The following is a 19,276-nucleotide window of genomic DNA, read 5'->3' as shown; positions in this document are numbered from 1 at the left end:
CTATTATATGCTGTATTGCCTATGAGCCTTTTCTACCGCAATATACAAGGGCTCAGAACAAACTTGAGCCCACAGGTTAAGAAGTTTGGCATATAATAGCTTTTCCATGTAAATCTCAAGATCAACGTCTAACTGCAAAATATTTTACAACAACCTGTTTTAAATCGAGTTAAATACCTTTCTTACTCCGGTCCACTCTATGGGAACCTTTAGATGTGAAAGATTAAGAAGGAATTTTGATATTACTGAAGGGTCAATAATATTACTCATCTAACATTACTAAAGGGTCAATAATTATTACGGAAAACTAACGAAGCCATTTTGACTTTATAAATTGTGCTCTCTGATGGCATCATTCTGTCATGAGGTTCAGTATGTGAACAACTCTAGTTCACTAGATTTTGATTCAAAACTGAGGTTTAGACTTTCGTTTAAATAATTATATAATTTACAATGTTTAACGCTGAACTCCAAATTGATATACGATCCAGTTTTCCAAACCTCTTTTTTCCTTAATAGGCGCTGCTAGATTATAATAGGCTCTCGTGCCAAAATCCCATCACCCATTCTTGAACGTCACATTGCCCGCTATTTGGGGCCATCCCTCACCAACTTGATCTTTCGTGGAAATGTATATATGTCCAAACAAACCTGAAAAATAGGTGAAGTCTCGCTTTTCTTTGCCACTCAAGTGTATGGCATCTGCCGTGCTTAGGCCCCTTGTTTTCTATTCCAATCAGATTAGAAGTCCATCGCTCGAAAAAAAAAAAAAATCACGTTCTTTTTTTTGGAAAGAGAGGATTATAAAAATTCTATTGGTTGTTGCTTTCTCCGCTAAGGTGGTTTGATATCCACTGGGGCAGTCTCTGGTATTTCAGATTTGGTCAAGCACAATTTCAGCACATGATTTAGTAATAGAAATATATGTAGCATTTCTTGGGCACTGCTGGGTGGCTCATTTTGGGCCACAAGTTGAGCGCAGGACTGGGTCACCGACCAGCCATTTAATAATAACGAGATGGATTAAGTGGATTCGTAGATAATAAGAAAATTAAAAGAGAGGTTGCTTAAACAAGTGATTTTGATTCTCCATTTTTGGTAGGCACAATGTTTGTGATGGTTGGGTGGTGAAGAACCATACATGCATACCCATTTCCAATGGTTGATACCATCATATTTTCAAGTGGGACCCATCCAACATGTTTACAAATCCATCCCATAACTTGAGCAGCCTCAATTGAAATATGATATGTACTTGATGTTATTTTTTCCCATGAGCATGTCCCAATGGCCACATGCACAATTCATCATCTTTTTAACTTTGTCCACCATTATGGGTACTCCGAACACTTTACCCCTTGGAAGCCTTGAACTACATAACTGTTCAAAGAATGTTGCATTTAAACAGTTTGAGATAAGTTCCAATTCATTTGTAGTGAATGGCACCAGCAGGGCCAACACAAATAAGAAGCTCTATGCAAAATTATGCCATTTTATTTCTGAAACCCCGTATGAAGTTGCACTTCATCTAATTGTAGTGAATTACAACCTGAAACATGAGCAGGAAAAGAGTGAAAAAAGTTATTTGATAGGGGATCACCATCAAATGAATTAGTTCAGCAACTTTACTACATTTGCAAATGGTAAATGAATTAGTTCAGCAACTTTACTGCATTTGCAAATAGGGGATCACCATCAAATGCATTTGATCCTTCACTATGATCAATTGGGAACTAACCATATATTTATTATTCTTGTTCGCAAAAATTGTTCTACTATATTAGTGTTTGGAATCTCATGACCATGTGGATGACATTCTCCATGCACCGTTCACTTTCTGGCGACAACTGGTTGGCGATAAAAATAGGATAGGAATTGTCTTTTAGGTAAATCCACTATTGAATCATGCAATAGTTAATTTAAAACCTATACAATAAATAAATAAAAAAACTTAGAATATTTACAAATCTATATATAATGGAATCCATTGATCAACATCAGGGGCGGCCCGATACATTTGGGGGCCTAAGGCGAATCCAATGAATGAGGCCTTTTTTTTAATAATAAATTTTTTTAATAAATATAAAATATTTAAAAAATAATATGAAAATAGATAGCTATCAAGTATACTATTTCAACAAAGATACATGAATCTAACAAAAGTAGACAAAAAGTTTTTTCAGTTTAATATAATTTTTGAATGGAAACACAGAAATGTAATTGCCGGGCCATAAAACTGATTAAATAATTGAGATAATGCTGGGCAATACTGTTTACCATGTCAAGCAAAAGCAGGATAAGAAAAGGTCATCCCGTGGCACTTCATGGTCAAGGTAAAGAAAAGAATTTGTCCAGAAAGAAGCCTCTCTATAAGAAAAAGTAGGGGCATTATGGGAAATTCACTCCATCTAATTAATAAAAGTCCCGTCCCACCATCTCCCCTTCAAGTGAGTACCCAAGCAGCAACTGCAACATCACAGCACAGCAGCCGTCCAACCCCCTCCCTCCTTTTCTCTCTCTACCACCCAAGAGGGGAGAAGAAACCCAGAGGAGAAAATTAAAAGAATCTCCACCCTCCAAGAACTCAAGAAGTCCATCTCTAATCCCTCTATCTTTCTTCCCGATGGCCCAGCTGGATCAGGAGTAATGTGAGGGAAGGAAAACCAAGACTAAAACCAAAAAAGAGAAGGGATGAAAGATAAGAGTGGCTTCAGGCGTGTATCAAGCCAACCAAATCCCTCCTCCTCCTCTCTCTCTCTCCACCCAAAACAAAACTACTGTCCCCAACTTCCCAAATTGCCTCTCTGCAGGCCAGGAAACTCTCCACCTCCCTTCCATCAAGGGGGAAGACTCGTAGCCTTCCATCAAGGGGGAAGCTCCTGTTCCTGTTTTCACATGGGGCCTTTGCTTCCTTTTGGTCACGCCTCCCGGAGGCCCTCCATTGGCCTGAGGCCTTAGGCGACCGCCTCGGTCGCCTAACGCTCGGGCCGGCACTGATCAACATTGCCTAAGCCTACGCACCAAGAAGTAACAACCAAGGGGCGAAGAGAGAGATCTTTGCGGTTGGGGTGGTTGGGATGGCGGCTTCGGATCCCCCTCCGATCACGTGCAATGCAGCAGCCAGCCTATTGAAACCCATTTAAAGCGGGAGGTACAAAGAGCGACAGAAACATGGGATAGAGACCGCTTGACCTAGTACGAAGGTGCGCATGTGCCTTTGTATTCCTACCGCGCCTCCACCATTGCTTGCACCCCTCACCTCACCCCGCTAAAGTTATGGCAATGGGAAGAATAGCTGACCGAAAACAAACCAGTGGGCTGACTGATCCGAGCCTGTTTTCAACGGGCATAACATATTTTAATTTGACCCAATTTTCATAAATAAATTAAATATAAGGATAGTAATTTTTTTTTTCTCCAATCAATTTAGATAGATATTGGTGTGACCTAAATTTGTTGGTCTATAGCGTTATCAGCCAGGTCAGTCGACCAGATCGATCGATCGATAGATTAAAAACCGCTAAAACTCATTAAGAATGGTGGTTGCTGTCCTATATACTTATGAGGCAGGTTACGAGATGGTTACAATTCATTCGGCATGGTTAGATAGTTATTGCACGTCTCGGCTGTTATTATATATCTGATGGTTACAACATATCCATTCTTTTTGGAAAATGACTTCATACCCACACTTCTATATTTAAAGAAATTGGAGATCTCTAGATAGGCTTATTTCTCTCTCTACTCCACTCTACACACTTATCTCAGATGTCCATTGTTTCACAAAAGTAATGCCTAATTGAAGTATTGGAGGGTCCCCGCCAAATCAATTCTAGCTACCTTCGATGTTTTTTCTTCCTGTTCGCAGGTTGGATTTTCTACTATGGACAAACCTCTCATTCCAAGCATGCCAGACACCGACCAACCATAGTTCACCAATCAGCCTAACCTTATCTTTATCGGGTCGGATTTTGGCGAATATAGATAGATATATATATTTTCTGGTCGCTATAGATGAAGTCATCAGAATCTGATCAGATATTCTAGGATTTGCTGGTCAGTTTATTACTATTGTCATCATCTCTTTGAAGCACTAGATCTGGTCGATTGGGGCAAAAGAGCTTGGATTTGGATAATTTACGGCAGACATGGTCCATCAAAAGGATCGATGGATCAAACAAATTCCGGCCCTATTTTGCGAGAATAAGGAAAAAATCGCTGCCACTTTCGATCTTCGTGGGACCCATCGACGATGCTGGGTTCGTCCATTTTGGATTAAAAAAAAAAAACAACTTCTAAATTCTAAGTGGATGGCATGGCTCTGACGACGTCAAAAAGTGGAGCGGAGAGAGGGCACGGAGAGCATCAGAGGGAGGTGCGGATGCATTAAAAGAGTGAGCACGTGTACGATGCATGTAAAGTCACGTGTCGGTGGTTGAGTGGCAGAGTAAAGTCACGTGTCGGTGGTTGAGTGGCAGAGTTTGAGTCAGTAATGTCCTCGCGCGGGCGTTTAGTCACACCGACCGCAACCCACCCCCCAACCCCAACCTCCGCATTGATATTTTTATGCGAAAATTAAAAGATATATTAGTTTGTCAGTATAATTCTCGGTGGAAGTCAGATTTTTATCCAATCAGTCACCACAAAATGTTTTATAAGCTACGACCAATGCATAGCAATAGCTGTTATAACATTTTAATGGTTACTGCAATGATAAACTTTTGGGTATATCATATGCAATAAATTAAGACTCATGTATTGTAACACCACCAACCACTTATTGGTGCTCAATGTACCAGAATGATGTGGAAATCCAAAATTGGCATGATGTATAAAAGGATTGGCAATGTCCTTGAGATCTTACGGACTACTTATCCAATCCCTAACTTTTTGTATTGGGTTAATGAATTGGAAGTGATTTAGTGAGCCATCTGATTTTCTTTTTGTTGTTTAAAATAAAATACCAAACTTTATTATCCTATTCCACATTATTATAAATAACACTTGTATACAATTTTATTAGGATAAGTATTACATATTGTTCAATATTGTCTGATTCTTATGTGTCTACCATGTAGACCATAACATAAAATCACTGTTACCATTTCTTTGTTTAAGAATCTAGAGCTTTCACTTTATTAAAATTTTTAGAAAAATAAAAAAAAGGGACAACCCCAATTCACTATTATTCCGCTGTATGACCTTGCAAATTAGATAACGGCGTTAAGGAACCTTAACGGTTACCTTTTTGGTGCTTGGTTACCGCATCGTCTCTACCGAGCGATCAACTGACAAGAAGGGAAAAGATATGGGCAGGGATGGCGAAGGAGCGGTTGTGGTCCTCACAAAACCGCGGCCTGTCTTCCCCTTTCCTTTTCACAATTTCGGCTTTTGTTTACCCCCCAGCCGTCCTCTCTACGACCCCCTCCCTTTCCCTCCCCCTCCGCCCGACGAGTTCCGCGCCCCCATGGAGCGACGGCCACCGGCGGAGCCCAAGCGGAGCGGGATGGAGAAGGCCCGGAAGGACGCGGCGGCTGTGGGCGACGATGGCGACGAGGAGGAGGAGGAGGAGGTCGCGGCCGTGGAGGAGGAGGACAGGAAGAGGCGGCCCCCTCCTCCTTCCTCCGCGGCCCCGCGGGGATCGGGTGGCGGGGGAACTTCGCAGCCGTGCTGCCAGGCGGAGAAGTGCACCGCCGATCTGACGGAGGCCAAGCGGTACCACCGGCGACACAAGGTGTGCGAGGCCCACTCCAAGGCCCCCGTCGTCATCGTCGCCGGCCTCCGCCAAAGGTTCTGCCAGCAATGCAGCAGGTCCTCTCTCTTCGACGCTGCCTCTCGCCCGCCGGCCCTCTTTCCCCCTCGTTTCCTCTTCTAACTCTATCAATTTCATTGGCTGCCAACTTTTCTATCTAGCCATACATAAAACAAATACAAAAGAAACAGACGCATCACTGTGAACTATAATTGATCTTGAGGGGAATTTTAATGCACAGATGATTTCAATAGCTTTCATGATTGCTTTCCAAGTTGTCTTCTTCTTGTTTTCTTTTTTTAAAAAAAATAAAAATAAAAATCGTTTCCTGAAGGGCAGGATGGAAGATTGAGAAAAGGATGATCAGGAAGCAGGAAAGAGCGGTAATCTGGAGCTCTTAGATATTACTTGGTCCCCAAGTTTTCTCCTTTTGGCTGATGCTTAGCTGTTTGATTACGCTTCATGGAATTTTGATAGTTGAGTCTCATATATTGATGTTCTGTTAATCTTCATGGAAGATCAGCTCTGTTTTCTTCTTGTCTTTCCAACGGATGGAAGGCAATTGCTGCTGGATTTTGTTTCTAATGGAAAACATTGCGATGCGACGGAGATAATCGTCTGTTGATTTTGAGCCTACTATGTTGATTTCTTTCTTCTTCTACTGTTTGATCTAGCCAGGTAAGGTTAACTGTGACCGAAAGGTTAATGGTACAGAACTAGAACAGGATTTAGGTGTATATTTGGAGTATGTGAGGAGGAAGGGCGCACCTCTGGCAGGACTGATGGTTTCCCATTGTTACGAATTTTACAGTTATTGCCTTGCTTTGTTCTGACAGTTTAGAAAATTTCTGTACTACCTCTTAATGTGGACCAATGTAACATGATTTTGATCCCATGGCCACTGCATCCTCTTGGAACGCTAGACATTTCCCTTTTTTTTTTTTGCACTGTCAACAGATTTAAGATGGATATCTGAAGATTTACTTTTTTTAAAAAAAATCTTTGTTTGCAGGGAGTTGTATATGTATCGTGGAAAATGAAATTGTCACAATTCCTGTTTCTAAAAGAACCCATATGTTGAGGGCAGTTGTTATTGAGTATCTGACTGATGAACAGCTAAGCATCTTATCTATATTATTCTTCTGTAAAATATCTGAGCTGTGACTACTATATTTTGTGTCCTTCTAGAATCTTTTGTGGTATTCAGCGTATATTGCTTTTAAGTTGAGATGACCGAGTCCTTATATATGGTGGTTATTTCTTTTTAAAAGTAAAAGTAGTATATGTTTACCTAAAATAAATCCTACTGTTAGCTAGTTTATAAAAACTGCAGTAGTTGGCTTCTAGATATTTGTGATCGAATTCTGTGGGCAAGTTTCATAAAGTTTGTTGAATCGAAATCTCTATATTTTTGTTGCTTATATCCATACTCGTGCAGCAGCTGGCTCACCTCCTGCTTTTCCAGTATTTTAAGGTTCTTTTTTTTTGTTCCTTATGTAATATTTTTTGTGCTTATTCCTCATAACATGCTCTGTGCAGGTTCCATGAGCTATCAGAGTTTGATGACTCTAAGAGGAGCTGCCGTAGACGTCTGGCTGGCCACAATGAGCGGCGCAGAAAGAGTTCTTCTGAATCACAGGGAGAGGGCTCAAGCTAATGTAGGCAGGCCGATCCAGATGAGAGGATTCAGATAAGTCTCCCTGGAAATCCCACCTACAAGCGTTACCGGATCAGATAAGCTCTTGATTATTCCCATTCAAGCATGCTCTCTCTCTTCTGTCATGCAATGGCTTTCCTTCTGTACCAACTAATGCCAGATTTCTCTGCCAATCAATGTAGCAGAAATGTATTTGAGCAGTACTTCAAGCTTAGCAGCACTGCTTTAGCCATATTGTGGTTGTGATACTTTAGTAATTGTAATTACATATGCAGTTAAGCTCTTTAAGGTGTGTGTTTTTCACTTCAAATGAACACCTGTGGCTTTATTTCATTTTCTGGTCAAGAATGTTCTAGTCTGTACCATACTTAAAGCCATGCATCATATATGTACTTTATATTGAGATCTTGGATGGATCTCAATTGACCATGTTAAAATCCTCAGTATGCTTGCAATGGACTTGACAAGTGTGGGTATAGAGTATGCAATTTGATTTTCTGCTTCATACATAGAAATGTAATAATTCGAGTAGCCTAAACTTGAAGAGAGATTGCCACTGCAATTGCTCGTATTTCATCCTGTCCTCTTTTTTTACTTGCAATCTATGTGTACGGTTTGTTAAGACAAATGCCCTCACTTTGAACTGGGAGGGCTAGAAGTATCTACTATATGCTAATTTAGAATCAGGACATCCAAGACATATCTTTCTCATATTGTGGCAGTTATCTAAGGGTTTGCTTTCAGACAATCCAGGTTTAGAGCATGTAAATAAGGTGAGAGATGTGATGCTGACTTCATTCTGTGGTTTAGTGTGGCACATATGAGCCCAAAAAAAAAGCAAGTGCTTAGGTTGCTTTACTGTATACAAGGTTCCTATGACTTGATTGACTGTGGTTTCACAATTCATTTCTCTTTTAATTTTTTTGTCACAATTTTTTTTTAAAATTCTTTAATGATAAGTACAGGTGACTAAAACTACTACCAAATATTGTTGAATTTAGCTTGTTTTCTTTTCAATATGGTCATATTCATATATTGTCTGTTATTGTTTATGATTTTATTGTTTACATTAGAAAAAGCATTAGCATATATGTGATTTGTGCATTTTGTCTTTGACAAATAATCAGGTTAACTAGTACATATGTAAATATTCAAATATATTGTATGCTAAAGTTACTGTGACTTCATTTCATGTTCCCACTTCATTCAAGCGAGTTATAGTTCTGAAGTCCAACTGTCAGATGAATTTTGTATTTCGTCTTTTTTTTATAGGGCTTTTTAATATATCAAAGCTTTGCCATTGCTATGATGCTTTGGCAAACTTCAATCACTTATCACAAGTATTTATAAATTGTGCATGTACTTGTCATTTCTGTATCTTATCTGCATGATTCAGTATTTCCAATATTTTCTTAGTTATATTTTCATTAATTAAAACTTCTGAATCAAAAACATATTTCTTAGTTAGGGGCCTTAGGGCTATAACACTTACCATATTTTCCTCAATGCTATAATTTGTACATTATCACTCTGTTCCTGTTTCTACAGCTGATATCCAGCAGCTCCACCAAGCAAACTTGTATCTGTCTCAAGTTTCTTTGGTCTACAAGTCTAGGATACTTCTTACAACTGGCACCCCATCATTTTGACCTTGTCATGCTATCATCCCCTTTTTCTTGATAGGATCTATCATCCCCTTTGTTAGCAATTGTTTGGCTTGGAAGTCCTTCCAAGTCAATGTATTACAAGTTTTCTGATATTATAAAAATTCAGTGCTATTCATCTGCATTTTTAGCATCAAAGAGATGATCAGTGGCAGCACTTCAGGCTGCATGTTGCACATAGTTCACCATAACACATGTCATGAAAGTTGTGCACGTTGGTAGTCTTCCATACATTACTTGGCGACAAGAGAGCTCTGACCCAATAGTTTTATTGAATATCTTCATAAGTTTCTCCTGTGATGGTTAAGACTGTTTTTGTGGAAGTCATCCTTTACTTTTACTAGTTAATAGAGTATCTTGATTTGGCAATCTAAGTTTAGAATACGGCATGTTATCTAAGCAGAAATTAATTCTTATAAATCTATTTAATCAAGTTTGGACCGAGAGATTCGGAGAGAAGCGAAAATTCCCTTCCATTCTCTTCTTTTATGTCCAGAGTTCTTCTCTCCTCTTGTCTTGATCAAAGTTCTTCGCCTCCCCTCTTTTCTTGTCTCTCTTTTTCATGGATTTCATTTTTATTGGCACATATTGGTAATACACAGCTTCTGTCATCCTAGGTTGCATCTTTGGTCGTCTCAAGCTTCCTGTCATTGGTTCGGCTATTCATTTGTCAAGCCTAGCTTCTTTCTTGATTGCACATTTTCGTAGGTAACGGCTCTTGTCCTGATAGGCAAAAAGCCACACCAGAATTGCTACAAAACCTACTTCAATGGAATGAGGCCTGTTCAAGAGCTGGGTAATTTAGTAATTAAGTGGAAAAAAAAGTGAGATGGCAACACACTTCTCATTATTCATTGTTAAGGGTAGACTACAGAATCCTTTAAAAGTAATTTGCAGTAAATTAACAGGACTCAGAATATAAATCTGAAAGGTGAAAAACAATAAAAATTACATCTTTCCACAGACCTAAATCAGGTTCTTGGATATAATTTTTCATCCTAATTGAACCTTGGTGGAAGACAGCTTAACGCCATGCTGCCTCGTCTCTTGAAACCTTTGCTTCAAAGTTACTCGCACTTCCAAAACATCTGTGCCTCAATTACACCAATAATCACATTTATCACACCACTTGCACGATAAGGGCATTCAGAAATTCTCAAAACCCTATGCGACTTTCCCATCAGGCGATTGATGGGAACAAAATAGTAGTTGACCCTAAAACAAAAGTAGTTGCGCCAAGGATATATCTTCAACTGAAAGACCCGTCTTTTAAGTTGTTTTAAAAATGAATATAGCAACTTTCAGTTAATCTCTAGGAAAATATAATGTGGAAAATAATTCATAAACAAAATACATTTGATGTGGAATATCTAAAGAACACTCTTTTATTTAAAGGTTTTTTCAAACTTGTTAAAGAAATATAAATATAATGATCTTTAACAAGGGAAGCAATGGAGAAGAGGTCTTATCATCCATATTTCTAGTCATCTTTCAGCCTTTTTTTTTTAATAATTTTCCATCTATCTTTTTATCCAGAAGCACCATGTGGTTCTATTAGTTTTGGATCACCGAATTTCATATAGTAGTTGCTTATCTTCGAAGAAACCAGGTAATAGAAAATTGTTAATAATTTACTAGTTTTCTAATGAACAGGGACTTCGAAAAGCATCGGAGATGAGGATTGCCATGAGATCCATGGCAAGACTTCAGAAAAATCATGTAAGAGTATTTGATTCAACTTATGTCCGGCAAATCTTACCCCTAGCTCTAATGGCTACTACCATGGAAGATGATTACTTGAAATCAAGGTTTACCGGTACCATCAAGTTCGATGCCCTGGAGTTGGAACGAGTCTTTGGGTGGCCATCGTTCGTCATCGATATTCATACACGAGAACTCGAGCAACATTGGAAAGTTTTTTTAGGACTTCAGGTGTTGGAAGGGTCGGAGAAGATCAGTTTAAGGCCAACATGATGCAAGTTTGGAGGTCGGAGCCTGTGATAGTGGCTAGCCAAGTTTCAATCCGAGGCTGCTGCTATTCAGATGACGTCGTTTTGGTCCGCTTACCATGGACCGAAAAAACGATGTTACATGTCACTACGGCCATTGGGTAGACCAGTGTGTGGCTAAACCTGGAGCAAGCTGCGTTTGCGCGATGGAGAAGGCAAACTTTGCACGGGTGTGTTTGCAAATTGATTTGTCAAAGCTGCCAGCTCTCGGCCACAGCATGATTAGCTGGAGTAGGGGTTCTAGTAAGTCTTTAGGGAACAAAAATTCTTTAGTGCATGCAACAACAGAGAAAATTGATGGAGACATTTTCCTTTTTTACGACGTACCCCTTGACACCTATCTTGAAGTGAAATTAAAGAGGCAAGGTAGGATGAAACTCCTACTAATGAAGTAAGTTTGTCTCGTAATATTAGAAAAAAAATGAAGCTGTCCATCCCATAGCTCTCTTTTCTTGTAAAGCTGTCCATCCATCTCGTAGATTTTCCTCCTCCTCCTCTTCCTCCCGAGTCCTAGGTGAGTGATCTATCCGAATCCTTTTCTCTTCCTCCTGAATCTCTCTTAGTCTCTTCCCTCGCTGGATAACTGGTCTGTTAGGTGTATCATCTGGCTAAGGATTGTGTGCCAGTGAACACTATATCGACTTGTCTAGAGATGCATATTAGATTGTTGTTAGGTATGTATTCAAGAAGCTTATAGCATGTATTAGAAAGTTATTAGTGTGTATTAGTTTCACATAATACAGAGTTTCAAGTTCTGTATTTGAAAAGGGATATCGCTTTCTTGGGGATGGGAAAGGGACGAGAGAAATCCGGGAGGAGGAAGAATAGGGATATAGGAGTTACAGGGTGGATGGATGGACTCATGTATTTTTTTTTTTCTTAATCTAAAATCATGAATGGACAGACTCTGTTAGTAGAAAAAGTTCTGTTCCATCTTACCTCTTTATAATGGCCTCACAGACGGACGACTTTATGAGGAAGAAGAACTATAGGATGGACGGCTTCATGTGTTCCTTTTTTTTTTGGAAATTATGAGATGGATGGACTCTATTAGTAAGAGTCTTGTCTTGCCTTGCCTCTTTAATTTTCACATTAACGTTGATGCTAGGGGGGATGTGGAAAAAAAGAAAGAGTTCTCCGAGCGATTTTCTCTGGGGCATGTACTAGAAGATTTTTGTCCATCTTTGTACGTGAAAATGTGGCCATCATAATGTTTTGCATGTGGCTGCATTGGCCATGCACAAAAGCATTGCTGGTTTTCCAAGGGGCAAGTCGGACATATCGTTACTTAGGAGAATATAGCCATGAAAGGCCGACTAGCCGAGCCATAAGGCATCGTCGACCATCCTGGATAGAACAAGCCGGAGGTATCCCTTGCTGTTTGGGCCATGGATGGTGGTCTTGATAAAACAATTCACTATTCAAATATGCAAGGTACTTGACAAGATGATGGATCAACTTAGTAGCTGTGTAAGGCTGAGGCCGTGACTCGGAGAAGCCCTTCGGCTCATGGTGTAGGAGAACCAAAGAAATGGTTAGCAGCAACTGACTTGGCTGGTATGACGTAATTTAATGATAGTTGGATGCTAGATAGGGGTGGTAATTTACTCCGCTCCATCTGTTATTCATTCCGACCTGATTCAACCCTAATGAGGTGACCCATTTAGAGTCGGCATTGAGAGTCGGCGATGAGAAAATGCTCTAATAGTTGTTGATTCTATGATCCATTTTTATCCATAAGTTTTGAAACACACCATGTATCCTCATGGATTTCAGGATTAATAAAGATTGGGAGTTGGTTGAGAGGTTCACTTAGCACCCACGGATCATGAAGCACTCTAATGGTTTGGCCATTACCCACTTGCCAAGTAAACTATCCCGTTATTCATTTAGCAACAACATAGGTTGCTTTTCGTATTGGTGAAGAACTTCTCCTTAGGGCTAGTTTGAATATTCCTACATGATTGAGTTGAAAATTCTGTAGTAGCAGTGTATTGGGCTGTCTATTTAAGCATAACCCTATATTAATCAAATACCACCAAGCTCAAACCCTGTGGAAAGAAAAAAAGAAAAATTCATAGGTCTTTTATTTTTTTTTTGCAGTCCAAAAGCTAGGATTTAGGCTAGGTTCAGACAAACTCTTAGAAAATACAAAATGGATGGGCCAACAGGTCCGATTTCTACAGGATGTTCTGCCTAATCCTGTACAAATATCCTCGTAGGCCCTAAGTGTATATGTGTTCCAATATTTGAACCTGTACTTAAGTCTCACTACCTTGCCCCACAGAGATGTGTTATCTAAAATCAAATGACCAGCAGTTCTGCCCATTGAAGCGTCTCTTCCTAAGTTTAGTTGTTAAGTTGTTGTAGACCCAGGTTGCCTTTATTCCTACTAGTACAAACTTTTCCCATGAATTTGGATGAAATTTCTTTGATTCACCTCATGGCCCCAGAGAAATGCTTTTAAAATATTTTCAAACTTAACCCGAACAGAAGCAGGGATAGCACAATTAGCCATAAGAATATAGGGGTCCAAGCCAATACAGATTGGTGAAGATTCACTCTACCAGCCATGAATAAATGCTTCCACCTCCACCCTTTGGGTCGTGACATAGATTTTATTAAATAGGGAGTCAAAACTCTCCACCTTAAGTCTGTTGCTAGTTAATGGCACTCGAACGCTACCATGTCTTGACGGAAGGGAAAGAATATCAAGGACCTATCTCTTCAAATTCAGATGAGCGTGACTGGCCGAATTGAACCTTCACACCCTTTGCTCCATATCTGGATTATATTATATACATCATTGTCTCATGAAGTTTACTTTTCTTTGTATTTTTTAAAAGTTCATTAACACTACCACAAGGTAGGAAAAGTCAAACTGTTTTTGATGATTATGATGATAATAGAGAAGAAAATATTGTGATGAATCGTAAAAAAGTTAAAGAGTACAACATATTATTTAATTACTTTTTTTAGTTTAAGGGATATTTGATATCCTAAATAACAATGTTTCTTTTGGTTGTTTCTACTCTTGTTGAAAATTTTGTTTGTTATATTCTCTATTTTCAATACTTATTTTATTTAATATTATGTAAAGTATAGAGATTTACTTTATATTTTTTATATATTTGATTTATATGAAAAAAAATTGCGGCTTTATCTGCTCCAACCTATCCCATCTAACTGTACCCGCTCTGCCTAGAGATAGATAAGAGCGGATATAGTACATGATTCCCCATTGCGAAATGGGTATGGATAATGGTCTATCCTATTTATACCCATCCCATTGCCATTTCTAAACATCCGCCATGCACCAAATGATTGATGAGATGGGCAGGCCGAGACACCCGCGTGGGCTTGGCAGGAACTAAATTAGAGGAAGAACCACTGGAAGCACCAGCATGGAGGGTCCTTGGAGAGGTTTTGGGTTGTGTCTTTCAAGCATAAGAATGATTGATGTTCTTTCTTGACATTAACAATTGGATCACATCTTATATAGATCTAAAAGCACTACAAATTTCTTCTTTCATCCATCCACGTAGTTTTCAAAGCAGCCATTGACCGAACCAATGGTTGATGTCCGAAAAGAAATCGGACCCACCAGATGGCTTCACCGGTTCACAGCTAGGGCAAAGGGCCTGGTCAACAAGCTTGATCTGGAGGCCACACCTTGTTGGAATAAAGATCACCTCAAAAGAACTCAAATAAATCACAAGTAATTTAATTTCACTGAAGCAACCAGTTTCGATGCATACCTCTTCGACATTGTTTCCTTTCGATCCATAATAAAATAAATAATACATATAGATCGGTCCGAGACGTGTAGTCACTGTCTTTGAAAGAGATTCGTCTTCTTACGTGCACCGGATTCTGGCGATTCCTTTCCAAGATGCAACGGACCGTTGAATTTGTAGACGTGCACAGTACTATAAATTTTCTTGAACTCGGCAGGAATTTTTCTGTATGCTCGTACCCAGAGATTGAAGAAACAAAACTTTACAAATGGAAAATGAGAAAAAAATGAGAGAACTATTCTTTTTCTTTATTTTTTTTTTTCCTCGGTGTAGCCTTCTATATGCTTCACCCCTCCAACGTTTACATTTTAATTGAGTTGCCCGTCGAGTTCTTCAACGGGCAGCTCTTCATTTATAAGTTTAAATGGAGGGACGGTTTCAAACTGTTTTGATGAGAGAGAGACGTTTCAATTTCAAAAAGAAACCTCGTACATTCCCCACCATTTTTGGAATTTCGATTTTTTTAAGATAATTTTGAAAATGACAAAAATTTTGAAAATTTAAAGTACGAGCAATTAATATACTTAGCTTTCGATGAAATGTGTCTTTCGGACTTGAACCTTCATCTAGTTGGTATTTCGCCATCTACACCAGTTCGAAGTGAACAAAGTCTTGAACTTGGACTTTATATATAGATTTTGAGAATACCGAACAACTAAGAGTTGACTCTGCATATGAGTTTCATCGGGGTAGCACATTACGACCATGCACAGATATCTTATTTTGTAAGTGTCTCTTAGAGAACAAGCCTTAGTTCTCTATTTGACTGCGACCCCACAGACACTCACATCGGTGATATCTCCAAGGGTATACTGCATCTCTATACCCTTTTATAATAGCCTTGATATCATTAAGGCATTACGCCATCCTCCTGTCTAGTGCAGTTGAGCACCTGCTCTATAGAGATGGGTAGTAAATAAAGTTCACTTTAAATTTAGTTCTCCTACCAGCCGCTCAGTCAGCTTGTTTATCCTATTGAACCTACATCTTGGAATCTCCAGTCAGATAAGTTGGGTTGCCGCTGACAATGACTCAAATATAGGCCTTAACCCATCCCCCTCGAAGCATATTGAACTTGTCCTCTCGACAAACCCTTGGTCAAATGATCTGCCAAGTTCTCCATTGATTTAATATAACTTAAAGTTATAATTTCAATAGAGGTGAGCTTCCTTAAAATTTTATATCAAAGCTCAATATGCCTAGACAACTTCGAGTTGTGATTTTTACTTTTTACTCTTGCTATAGTCGCCGGATTATCACAATTAATTAGAATAGCAGGAATATGCTTATCCATCATGGGAATATCTGATAACAGACCCCTAAGCCAATTTGCTTCTCCGCCAGCTAACTCTTAGGCTACCATTTCAGCCTCCATGGTGGATCTAGTAATCAAGGTTTGCTTGGAAGATTTCCAAGCGACTGCACCACTACCTAGTGTAAAAACAAATCCACTAATGGCCTTAGTGTCTTCGGAATCAGAGATCTAGTTAGCATCACTATACCCTTCTAGTACAGTAGAAAAACCAAAATAGTATATCCCGTAGTTAATAGTACCCTTCAAATATTTAACAAACCTTTTTATTGTATCCCAATGTGTTTTATCGGAGTTATTGGTGTACTACTCAGTCTTTCTACAGCATAGGAGATATCTGATCTTGTATAGTTAGATAAATATATAAGACTTTCAATTAATTGAGAATACTTTAATTGGGAAACACTGTCCCCACCATTTTTCTTTAATTTTACGCTAAGATCATATGGGGTGCTAATTGGCTGGTAATTTTCATACCCAAATTTCTTTAACACCTTTTCAACATAGTAAGATTGACTCAGAACAATCTCATTTTGTGTCCTTATAATTTTGATTCCTAAGATTACTTTAGCTAACCCTAAATCTTTTATCGTAAAATTGTCACTTAAGTATTTCTTCATTTCTAAAATTGTGATATGTTCACTACCAAAAATTAAAATATCATCTGCGTATAAACATAGGATAATAACAGACCTATCAAATATTTTTCAATATATACATTTATCGAAGTCACAAATGTTAAACCCAGATGATAAAATAACTTGGTCAAACTTTTCTTGCCACTGTCTAGGAGCTTGTTTTAGTCCATATAAAGATTTGACTAGCTTACACACTTTATTCTTTTGACCAGAGACTACAAAAACTTCTGGTTGCTCCATATAAATTTCTTCGTCTAACTCGCCATTAAGAAAGACGGTTTACACATCCATTTGATGGATTTCAAGTTTATATGATGCTGCCAATGCTATAAGCACTCGAATTATAGTTATCCTAGTGATTGAAGAATAAGTGTCAAAATAGTCTATTCCTTCCATTTGACTAAAATCTTTAGCAGTTAATCTAGCTTTATATTTTTAATAGATCCATCAGGATTTTATTTCTTTTTAAAGACCCATTTGCATCCTAGTGGTCTAGACCTTGGAGGTAAGTTGGTTAACACCCATGTATGGTGTGAAAGGATTGATTCCATCTCACTTGTAATGGCTTCCCCCCATAGAGGCGCTTCACCAGATTTCATCGCTTTAGCATATGTCAAAGGTTCATTTTCAACATGGAATGTATAAAAGTCATCTCTTAAGTTTTTCTCTATCCTTGGTCTCTTGCTCCTTCTAAGTTCGACTTGGAGTTCTATTTCAGTGTTATCATTTTGTGATTTAAATGATTCTCCTATTTCTAACTTTCTCTTTTCTTTCATAGGAAACACATTCTCAAAAAATACCGCATCATCCGATTCTTTAATAGTGTTCGGTGTAATGTCAGGTACATCTAATCGTACTACTAAAAATCGATATGCGTTACTATTTTTCGCGTACCTTATAAAAACTGCATCAAAAGTCTTAGGAGACAAAATAGTCATCTTGCTAGAGTTAATTTTAACTTTTGTAAGGCAACCCCAAACTTTGAAATATTTTAGACTAGATTTCTACCCCACCATAACTCATATGGTGTTTTCTGGTTATCTTTAAATGATATACGGTTAAATATTTTACATGTTAAAATTAGAGCCTCACCCCACAAATTGTTGGAAAGACTAGAACTAGTAAGTATTGAGTTAATCATATCAATAAAAGTTATATTTTTTCTTTCAACAATTCCATTTGACTGAGGAGAATAAGGGATAGTAGTCTCATGTATAATCACATGTTCTTCACAAAATTTTCTAAATTTTGTTGAACTATATTCTCTTCCTCTGTCTGACCTAAGTTTTTTTTTTTATTTTCTAGGTTTGATTTTCAAACTCTGATTTATAAATTTTAAATTTTTCTAAGGCTTCATCCTTAGTTTTTATTAAATATACATAGCAGTATTTTGACATATCATCTATAAAAGTAATAAAGTATCTTTTTCCTCCTCTCGTCAAAATACTGCTCATCTCGCAAATATCACTATGTATTAAATCAAGTAGGTTAGAACTTCTACTTATTGATTTAAATGGTTTTCTAGGTTCTTTAGCTTGAATACAAATTTCGCATTTTTTGTTCTTTTCTAAATTTTATTTAGGAATTAAATCTAAACTCATCATTCTTTTGAGGGTATTTATTCACGTGTCCAAGTCTACTATGCCACATCTCTAAAGAGTCAATATGCATAACAAGTGGAGAAAAAATATTTTTATTCGTACTATTGCATGATAATACACTCAATTTAAATAATCCATCAGCAACATAACCCCTCCCTACAAATATCCTACCTTTGGTAATTACAACCTTGTTTGATTCAAATACTAATTTAAAGCCTAACTGACAAGAAAGGAAACCACTAACAAGATTCTTGCAAACATCTGGCTGCACGTTATGGAGAGTAAGAATTTTTTCAGATGTGAACTTCAATTTTATTTCTCCTTCTCCAATCACGTGTGCAACACTGGAGTTGCACATGGTCACAATTCTTCCTTTAACCTCCTAGTGGAAAGAAAAAGAGAAAATATCAGAACAAATATGGATAGTAGCTTCTGTATCAATCCACCATTCGATTCGATTGTAGGCCATATTTAACTCAAATTTTGAGATTACTAACCTGCCTTCGATTTTAGTAAAGCCAGAATTGGTTATCATGTTTGCTTGAGGAGTCACTTTGTCACCTTGCCCCTTGACCTTGTCTTTTCTATATCTACATTATTTAGCATAGTGTCCTGATTTTCCACAGACATAACATGTTCTCTTGCTCTATTCCTTTTGAATCTTCGGTTTTGGCTTCTCAAGGTGTTTCTTATGAGAGGATTCTTCTTCGCTGTGTTGTTTCATTGTGAGCTCGTGCGTCATCAGGGATCCAAGAAGCTCCTCAAGTGGAAACTTGTTCAAGTCCTTGGCTTCTTGGATTGCCGTTACCTTGGCCTCTCATGACCTTGGCAAACATCGAAGAATTT

At 38.3% G+C, this 19,276-nt stretch overlaps 1 protein-coding gene across 1 annotated transcript; it reads left to right on the top strand.

The window, feature by feature from the left end:
• The first annotated feature begins 5,290 nt into the window (after positions 1-5,290).
• LOC103697822 (uncharacterized) lies at positions 5,291-9,197 on the top strand. Its single transcript, XM_017840754.5, is given in 2 exon segments — positions 5,291-5,811; positions 7,292-9,197. Coding segments are annotated over 2 exon segments (702 nt in total). The 5' UTR covers positions 5,291-5,308; the 3' UTR covers positions 7,491-9,197.
• Positions 9,198-19,276: the final 10,079 nt, after the last annotated feature.

Source organism: Phoenix dactylifera, chromosome 9 (genome assembly GCF_051530095.1).
Source record: "Phoenix dactylifera cultivar Ajwa chromosome 9, Ajwa_hap1_PhDact_Kaust_v1.1, whole genome shotgun sequence".
NCBI classification, from domain to species: domain Eukaryota; kingdom Viridiplantae; phylum Streptophyta; class Magnoliopsida; order Arecales; family Arecaceae; genus Phoenix; species Phoenix dactylifera.
This window is presented reverse-complemented; position numbering and strand designations above follow the sequence as displayed.